This window comes from Polyodon spathula, chromosome 3, assembly GCF_017654505.1.
Source record: "Polyodon spathula isolate WHYD16114869_AA chromosome 3, ASM1765450v1, whole genome shotgun sequence".
NCBI lineage: Eukaryota > Metazoa > Chordata > Actinopteri > Acipenseriformes > Polyodontidae > Polyodon > Polyodon spathula.
The window spans coordinates 24,029,086-24,039,511 of record NC_054536.1 but is presented as its reverse complement, the minus strand read 5'-3'; the positions used below and the strand labels follow the sequence as shown (position 1 = coordinate 24,039,511).

The following is a 10,426-nucleotide window of genomic DNA, read 5'->3' as shown; positions in this document are numbered from 1 at the left end:
AGCTAAATCAAAGGCTAAGCAGGGATTTAAAGTTAGGGCAAGCCACCAACAGTTCTTAGGACTATCATCTTGTAGTTTGAGTGTGGTTTCCCCATTATTTGTTAGAAAGAATGAGGCTGGAATAAACAGCTGTCAATGTAATTGTCAGTAATATCAATGGTTTACGGTAGAGGATTCTGTGGTGACAGTTTTTCCTCGCTTGAAGCAAACCAATTACCTTAATACCAAGGACATTCCTATTTAATGGAGACTGATGGATCCTACTGTAAGTGCTTGTAATTTAGTTCCAATTACTTTTGGTTTCACTCATGCACCACTAAAAAAGGTTGCCATATATAGTGTGTGTATATATATAGTGCCTTGCAAAGTATTCAGACCCCTGACCAATTCTCTCATATTACTGAATTACAAATGGTACATTGAAATTTCGTTCTGTTCGATATTTTATTTTAACACTGAACCTCAAAATCAATTATTGTAAGGTGACATTGGTTTTATGTTGGGAATTATTAAAAAAACAAAAAACAAAACTGAAATATCTTGCTTGTATAATTATTTAACCACACATTAATATTTGGTAGAGCCACCTTTCGCTGCAATAACAGCTTTAAGTCTTTTGGGGTAAGTATGTACCACCTTTGCACAAAGTGTTGGAGTGATTTTGGCCCATTCTTCTTGGCAGATTTGCTCCAGGTTGTACAGATTGGTTGGACGACACTTGTGGACCGCAATTTTCAAATAGTGCCACAGATTCTCAATGGGGTTGAGATCAGGACTTTGACTGGGCCACTGTAGGACATTCACCTTTTTGTTCTTGAGCCACTCCAGTGTTGCTTTGGCCTTGTCCTTGGGATTATTGTCCTGCTGAAAGGTAAATTTCCTCCCAAGCTTCAGTTTTTTAGCGGGCTGAAACAGATTCTCTTGCAGTATTTTCCTGTATTTTGCTCCATCCATTCTTCCTTCAATTGTAACAAGATGCCCAGTCCCTGCTGATGAGAAGCATCCCCACAGCATGATTCTGCCACCACCATACTTCACTGTAGGGATGGTGTGTCTTGAGGCATGGGCAGTGTTAGGTTTGCCCCACACATAGCGCTTTGAGTTTTGGCCAAAAAGCTCTATCTTGGTCTCATCTGACCACAAAACCTTTTCCCACATCGCAGCTGGGTCACTCTCATGCTTTCTGGCAAACTCCAGACGTGCTTTCAGATGGTACTTTTTGAGTAATGGCTTCTTTCTTGCCACCCTCCCATACAAGCCAGTGTTATGCAGAGCTCTTGATATGGTTGACTGGTGCACCATTACTCCACTCCCAGCCACTGAACTCTGTAGCTCCTTCAAAGTGATTGTTGGCCTCTCTGTGGCTTCTCTCACAAGTCTCCTTCTTGTTTGAGCGTTGAGTTTTGAGGGACGGCCTTTTCTTGGCAGTGCCTGGGTGGTGTGATGCAGCTTCCACTTCCTGATTATTGATCCAACTGTGCTCACTGGGATATCCAAACACTTGGATATTATTTACCCTTTCCCTAATCTATGCATTTGTATTACTTTATCTCTAACTTCTGTAGAATGCTCTTTGGTCTTCATTTTCCTTCAGATTCACAGCCTTACCAATGATCCTTCAACATTGGGGTTTATATCCAGAAAATGTGACAGCAACTTTAATGGTTCACAGGTGGAGGCCAACTGTAAGGTAATTGTTTCCTCGTTAGGGCAATTTCTTTCATCGTTGCAAACTGGGAGCTTCCACAGCACAGGGGTTGAATACTTATGCAAGCAAGATATTTCAGTTTTTTATTTTTCTTAAAAATATTTCCCAACATAAAACCAATGTCACCTTACAATAATTGATTCTGAGTTTCAGTGTTTAAAAATAAAATATCAAACAGAACGAAATTTCAATGTACCATTTGTAATTAGGTAATATGAGAGAATTGGTCAGGGGTCTGAATACTTTTGCAAGGCACTGTGTATATATATATATATATATATATATATATATATATATATATATATATATATATATATATATATATGTGTGTGTGTGTGTATCTGTATCTATATATATAGACACACACACACACAGACACTGTGTACTCCATCATGCCACTGCCATGAGCACTTTCATTTTCATTATGAGCTGAAACATAAATAGGGCATTCTCATAACTATGGCTCTCGACTGTAACATTATAAAGGGCGTAGCACTGTATGTAAGTCGAGTGATTTGAGTTATCCATTATTTTAGTAGACTATGGTATTTGACTTCAGAAACCTTAAATCAGGAACAGAAGACCTTGGATCTGGGTTTATTTATGTTTTAAGACTAAAGCTTTAATTGTTTGATGTCATTTGTGTTTTGGCTTGTGCAATACATTGGCGTAAATCCAGGATTAGACTGCTGTTTATGTCTGTGCTTGAACAACTTGAGCTGCATCAGTTAATGATAATCCAAAACTTATTTCAGTAAGTTCAGTCTACTGTAAATATGAGGTTTGCATCATTGGTTGTTTTCTATTAGTAACAAATATGTATTCTTTGCACTAGGTTTATCAAAGTAGAATTTCTTCAATTAAATAATTTAATGAGATGTGAAATTAATTACTGAAAAAGTAACAGGCCAGGTGGTAATACTGTGTTTACTACTTTAGAATAAATAAATAAATAAATAAACAATGATAGTGCCATTCCATCTCAAGTGGTGGCTGGCATGTCAACAACATTGCAGAATGGGGTCCATGAGAAATGGAAAATTGCAGTCCCACAGCCTACAGTATTCATTGACTCAAAGTTCAACTTGTGTTTAATGATCATTATTCATTACATGCTTATATTCAGAATCAGATCTGGCTTTTGTTTTTCAAAGTTATGGAATATTTGAACAACAAGTTATTTTTGTATGCTCATCAACTTCCAGCACCCTTCATTAATATGGTATCTTCAATGTCAATTGAGCAACAGTTGTGCAATAAATCTTCCAAAGATACTTCAACTGAATGTTTCCATTGTTTTGGAAAGCTAGGAACAGAAAAGTTTGGCTTAGTTTGGAAATTAGTCATTTCTAATGTGTCCAAGCTTTGACTTTGTTTTTCTCTTTGCAGAAACATGGTGTTGTCAAAACCATTTAATTGTATTACCTTTTTTAAAGTGCTATTTTCTTTTGGACAATGGTGGCCTTCATATTGTGGCGCTGCAATTTTTGTTTTTTTTCAAGTGTACAGTGTATTTTTCAAGTGTACTTCAAGTGTATGTTTTTGCACAGAACATGGAGTACAGGAAATTAAGCATAAATTAACCAAAAACTGTTTGCAACACAAATAGTAGCTAATCACTACCATCCTACCGGGTCCTATCCATTTCAGAAAACAATTAGCACCTCTATATTATTCCAGGTTGAGCCTTATCTTTGGTCTGTGTTCCCTTATTCCGCCAACCTCCACTCCTACATTTGGTAGCCTGTGTAGTAATGAGCTATTTGCATACTTAAATTAAGGGATAATCTATTAATTGAGGAAATCTCATGCTTGAATGCCAGGAGTGTCTGTGTTTGTCCATGTTCAAAGCTACAAGTGAAAACTGACAGGGCTTCATATTACAGGTACTGCAATGGTGTTATTGTCTGCACTTGCCCGGGCATGAGCAAATGATTTTAGCTCAGAAAACAAGGAAATGCCCATCTGAACAGGGTACGATGTAGTTTGGCCCCTAAAGTTTGTTTTATTCAGAAACAAAAGCACATTGGAAATGTGAAAAAAAGTGCCCAGCCATTTAAAGAGGAGATATCAAAACGCAAGTTCGATACGCTTTTATTGTGCCCGAAAAACACAAGCCAAGTTAGTAGAAACAATTGGGGCAACCTTGGCCCCCATTGGTCTTACAGTTGTGCAGATTTGCTTCGTGCTGGGCAAGGTTGTTCCAATGGTTTCTTGAAACTTGGCTTATGTTTTTGATATCTCCACTTTAAATGGCTGGTGACTTTTGATAACTTGGAATTTTTTCACATTTCCAATGTGTTTTTGTTTCAGATATCACCTCTTTTCACTTTAACACACACACACACACACACACACACACACACACACACACACACACACATACACATTATGAGAATAGCAAAGTTGTTCAACGTATATTGAGGCAATGTATTGTTCTTTGGATAGGGTAAATGTACATAATAGCCTTGTCTGTTGAAAGAGTTCAGATGTGAATCTGTGTAGCATAGTGGTTGTGTAGCTGGTTTGAAAGTGTGACTAGTTTGGGTTCAAATCCTGCCTTTATATATATGTGTGTGTGTGTGTGTGTGTATATATATATATATATATATACACACACACACACACACACACCGTAATACGCCAATTTGGCGACTCCCTCGTATTGACGCCTCAGTCATATATCAACTTAACAATAGAGGCCGCCCTCGAATAAACGCCGCTATCAAAAAAGAAACAATAACATATTTTTTTTCTCCGCTTACTAAAAAAAACACGCAAAGAGTAAACGAATAAACACGCAACACTGACTTGTAACACCCCCGAAGTGACGGGAGCCTAAAAATAGCACCTACATTACAAACGAATGTACTCACACATAGTAAGCACATTTTATTTGATGGTAGTACAGTTCTGAAAGAAAATCCAAAATAAACTACTTACAGAACAGCAGTCCTTCTGAAGTTTGTATAGGTGGATTTGTTACATTTTTAGTTCAATTATAATTCCCATACAAATAAAAACAATGTGCTTACTATCTATGAGAAGATTTATTTTCAGTTTCTCTTGTAGAGAAATTACAAACAAGCAAATTACAGTGAGAAAAAAATAACCGAGTAGGATATACTGTAGTTTTTACAGAAATCAAGTTACTTATATAGTAGCATAGTAGTATATATAGTAGAAAATACAGCTGCCAGCACTACAGAGATGTTTCAGTCCATTTAATTAGACACTAGGTGCTTTGTCCCAGGGAAAGTTAAATAAGAAACACTACCGAAGAGAAAAGACGGTAACTCCTGCTATATAAAAGTCTACATCCCAAACATGTCTCAGTTATTCATGCTTTATTCATTAAAACGAGGTAGAAACAGGTACGCTGACTTGTTTCGACATGTTGTCTTCATCAGAGCTTATTGAAAGCAGGACTCATTAGATCTTTTAAATGCACCTGGTACTCATTGTCATTTAACATCATTATCCGATTACTAGAAATAGTAATCTAGCAATCAATGCATTCACATCCCAGATACTTAACAATCTGCTATATATTATAATGGCTGTGTATCTGGTCTGCAGCAGGAAGAGATGTAGACGGCACAGGATGCAGTTTAAAGCAGTGAAAACTAATTTTTATTGAAGCGTTGGAAAAGCAGGCAAATGGACGCTCTCTTATTAAATGGTTTAGCTCAGATACACAGTTCCAGGACACACTCCCACACAGCTACATGAAAATCACAACACCCTGAGCTGCACACAGGCAGCTCCTAAATAGTAATCCCCCCGAGCCCTATTGGCTCACATATACATGGATACATTTACATGCACACATCCAAACAGCTGGTTGGCGGAACCAAATACAAATCACAGTGCAGCCAAGACAGATCCTATCTACATACAGCTGCACTGTACGAGTGACACCCCAGGCAGCGCTCCAGCACAAAACGTACTTCTACTCACAGACTTAAGCAGGGGGACACACAAAAACTGCAGGACAACACACACACACACACAGCAACACTCCCATCCCCCACCCTCGCGTCCAACCCCTAGCAGTCCCAAACTGACTCAACGTTACAATATATTATTAAACGTTATTGTTGATTCAACATCATGCAATTGTCATATTACACAAACATTCTACATATGTGTAACAGGCTTAAATCTGCATATTAATAACTTACGAACATAACTAATGGTTCTGAAATGTATATATGTAAAGCAAGCATACATCAGCAGCCTAATAAATACTTTCTTGCTTCACATTGTACTGTCGGCTATGCCACTATCAGTGTATATATTGAAAAATGAAAACAAAAAGAACTGGTACATAAACTGGCTAAAGCTTTTGACAGCATCCCATTTTTTGACCCTACACAGGTCATGTTTTGGGACATGTACCACATTCTGATGATGTACCACTTTCTGGCCTTACACCAGTACATGAAAGCCTAGTCTGTTTATCAATAACAAAAACACGTAGGCCTATAGATTCCAGCAATATTACATACTTTTGTTAATTGTAGTGTGAAAATGTATGAAAATAATAGTTTTAAATTGCAGCTTTTTTATACAAAATGTGTAATTTTCCATTGTGTTTGGAATCGCTCATCATTCAATGCATTTTTGTTTTTGTTAAGTCCAAAATATATGCCTTTCCAGCCAAACAATTTAGCATGTAGGAATGCAGGTAAATCTCTATAAAACCTGGGCTTCTCATGTACCATAATGCATTTTCCTTGTGTGGTATTTAGCCAGTTTTTTTTTTTTTTTTTTTAATAAATTATAACAGATTTTTGAGTACAGTTGAATAATTGTACTAATGAGTAATTAGATGCTTTTGGTCAGCTGGTTAGGTAGTTCAAAATTTCTATGAAATACCAACATTTTGTTAGTGATAAATGTGTTACCTTATGAATAGCTAAAACAGCTTACTGAGAATACTAAATGTGTGGTCAATTAACCAGTTCAAAATATTACAATCCCGCATAGTGTGAAACCACGTACCCGGGTCACAATCCCGCGTAGTGTGAAACCACGTACCCGCGTCACAATCCCGCGTAGTGTGAAACCACGTACCCGGGTCACAATCCCGCGTAGTGTGAAACCACGTACCCGGGTCACAATCCCGCATAGTGTGAAACCACGTACCCGGGTCACAATCCCACGTAGTGTGAAACCACGTACCCGGGTCACAATCCCACGTAGTGTGAAACCACGTACCCGGGTCACAATCCCACGTAGTGTGAAACCACGTACCCAGGTCACAATCCCGCGTAGTGTGAAACCACGTACCCGGGTCACAATCCCACGTAGTGTGAAACCACGTACCCGGGTTACAATCCCAAGTAGTGTGAAATCACGTACCTGGGTCAGCAGCAACCTACCTCAGGATGTGGGTCAACACGCTTTAACCTGGGTAGAGCGAGACAAAATGAATGATGGGCGCTTGTAATTGGAGGAAGCAACAAACAGCCACGCCTGCGTGAAGGTTTTATTTCCGCAAGGAACCTGCAAGCCATTTCTGTTTATTCACAGTTTGCTGAGTGAGACACACCATGAGCCAGATTGCTGTAGCGAATAGACTAATCAACTTTTGGGCAGACAATTCAATCCAGAGAAGCTTGGATGGAAGCGTCTGTAACATCTTCCAAGCACGTCAACCCTGCTTCTTCAAAAAGCAGTGTGAAATCAATTAGCCAAGACCAGGGTAGAGCATGTCAGTGTGAAAGGGGCTTAAGAGTAGAATTACCACAACATGATACACTTGCCCAACCAGCCAGTGGGCTTCTTGGAAGCTCAACAGTAATGTTTTGTTTTTGTTTTTGTTTTTTTGTGGACATACTTGTAGAAATTACAGCTATGGGCAAATGTTTTGCATCACCCTATAGAATTGACTAATTTTGATTCATTAAGTCGAATGGAACCTACAGAATAATGTTGTTAAAATATTGAATTACATACCACTTTGTAGTTTTCCATATACTATAGTACTATTTTCCATAGTACTTAATGAAAAATTGACAACATTTTTAAAAAATGTGACATTTCTCAATCTAACATGAAATACTGTACTACTATTATGGTAATACTGTACTACTATTGTATGTTAAATAAAATATCTAAATTATTTTTAATAGTCTGAATCCAAAACTAATGGCCATAGCTGTATATGTTATTTGAAGTTCAGTATACAAATAAAACGTGAATTTGTATAATACTTCTTGTTTAAGAAAAACCTATATTTTTCAGATTTAGGACTACAGCACTGGACTATAGGGGTGGAATGATGAACAAAGACACACGTTTTTGATTTATGCAGTATATAAAGCAATTTGTCATATCCAACTGTGGTGGGACCAGTGCTTGATGAAAGCCTGCCCATTATATTTGTAGCTATTACCTTTCCAAAGTGAGTTTTTATTATCTTGTTACCAATAATTTATTTGTTATCAAAAGTCTGCTTGGGGCATAAAATTATGGCGTTTTGATTGTGTTTAAATTATATTTTAATTAATAACATAACTTTTATGAGACAAGACATAACCATCTTATCATAAAGAGAATGTGTTGAAAAAAAACCCGATAAAATCTATTTTTGTTTTCCACTGTAGGCAGTACTTGTCAGAATGCAGTCTTACCTGCCTTGGTGCGACCATCATTTCCTCCTATGCAGCCAACCCTGGACCTAAAACCCTTTCTTCCATTCCCATTGGATACTGCGGTTAACCTTTTTCCCAACTTTAGTGCGGTGAGTTAAATCATACTACATTTGACCTTTTGAAATGCCTGATTATGCCTGTGGCTTGTTTTATTTTTTTTTCTAGATTATATAGGGTTCAAAGCATAAAGTAGTATTTGCAACAGAACTACCCTGATGCTCCCATGGTTACTGAATGGAACGGTTGGCTGAATATAATGCAACATCATCAACAACAACCATGCATGGCTTTGTATAAAATGATGGTACTGTATATAGGATTATCCACACTAATATAGTACAGTTCAGAATTGTAATGTTGTTGTATAGGGTATTTTTATATATTATCTCCTATAAATTCTGACAGAATCTCCTTAAGTTGCACACTGTAACACCAGACAGCAATATGGATGTCAGGCTGGGGTAATTTCTGATGTAAAACTGTCAGGCACTTTCGCTAGAAAAGAATATTAAAGCCATTCAACTTTAATGTTGGGTTTAAAAAGTTTAATATGACGGCCATTTTGTCTTTTTAAATCCACAAAGGATCTTTCACCTAAAATGACTGTCTGCCAAATCATTCTGAAAAAAAAAAAATCAAATCTTCTTGTGCTACTTATAACAGTTTCCATCATTTTTTTGTGCTCAAACCATGTCTAAAAAACATGCTGAGCAATTAACATACAGTACTTCTTCATGATTTGTTTATTAAGCTTTGGCACTTGCATTCTATCCTAACCAAAAAAGGAAAAAAAATGTGTTTCTCTTGATTTTGAGGAAAAGACTGAAGGTAGGTTACTTTAAAACATAGCTACAGTTCCAACAATTGATTCCAATACAAAAAAAGGTGAAGGAGACAGCGAGCAAGAAAGAAACACACACACACAGAATAAAGGATCTGGAATAAATTACTTCACACAGGTATTAAGGTTAGTGCTGCTGGGAAAATTATAGGTTTCTAACAAACAAAAACTGCTTTCTTAAACAAGTCCATACTTCATACCTGTGTGAAGTAATTTATTCCAGATCCTTTATTTTTTAATTGTTTATGTTTTACTTTTTTTAAGATTAAAAAAAAAAAAAAACGTACTCAGATATTCTGAAAGTCCCCACTGCAAACGAACACTGTATTTCAGCAGTAATCTGTAACAAGATTACTGTTTCTAGTTAGATAACACCCTCTAGCATGCAGAAGATATAGGGCAGGTTAACTAAACAGCATATCGCATTGCCTTCAGTTTTATCGCAGAGTACTGCACCATATTTCACAATTTTTATAGCTGTTTTTGATTACCACTGTACACTTGTGGCCAGTGCCCCATGGCTGGGTTTCCAAGCGTCTTAAAAATTCATCACTCTCTCTCCACAGTCATTATTTATGTGACGTAGAATGCACATTCCACGCTCTACAGGAAGTGCACATCTAAAACACTGTGCAACTTCAAAGGGAGGATATAGCGCTGTACAATTGTAAACAATGCAAACATGTCCGAAAGTACATTATGCGCGACCATCGTGTGATTAACTGGGGTTGTGAGTATGACTGAGGACCACCGTGTGTTTAACTGGGGGTTAAATTTTAGAATTTTGAATGCTTGAATTAGGTCGCCGCGTAGTCTTCTTTGTTCAAGACTGAATAGATTCAATTCTTTTAGCCTGTCTGCATATGACATGCCTTTTAAACCCGAAATAATTCTGGTCGCTCTTCTTTGCACTCTTTCAAGAGCAGCAATATCCTTTTTGTAGCGAGGTGACTGTAACTGAACACAATATTCAAGATGAGGTCTTACTAATGCATTGTACAGTTTTAACATTTCTTCTTGATTTAAATTTTTCACAATGTATCCGAGCATCTTGTTAGCCTTTTTTATAGCTTCCCCACACTGTCTAGATGAAGACATTTTTCTGAGTCAACTGGGTTCACGAGTGTGACCAAGGACCGCCGTGTGTTTAACTGGGTTCGCGAGTGTGACTGGGGACCACCTTGTGTTTAACTGGGTTCGTGAGTGTGACTGGGG

The 10,426-nt window shown here is 37.5% G+C and overlaps 1 protein-coding gene across 3 annotated transcripts in view; it reads left to right on the top strand.

The window, feature by feature from the left end:
* Positions 1 to 10,426, top strand: part of LOC121312879 (zinc finger protein 385D-like) — a 91,319-nt gene that overhangs the window by 12,850 nt on the left and 68,043 nt on the right. For all 3 annotated transcript variants that reach the window (XM_041244754.1, XM_041244753.1, XM_041244755.1), the window contains exon 2: positions 8,323 to 8,459. In XM_041244754.1, coding sequence (XP_041100688.1) covers positions 8,323 to 8,459 — 137 coding nt within the window. The remainder of the gene's footprint in view (positions 1 to 8,322; positions 8,460 to 10,426) is intronic.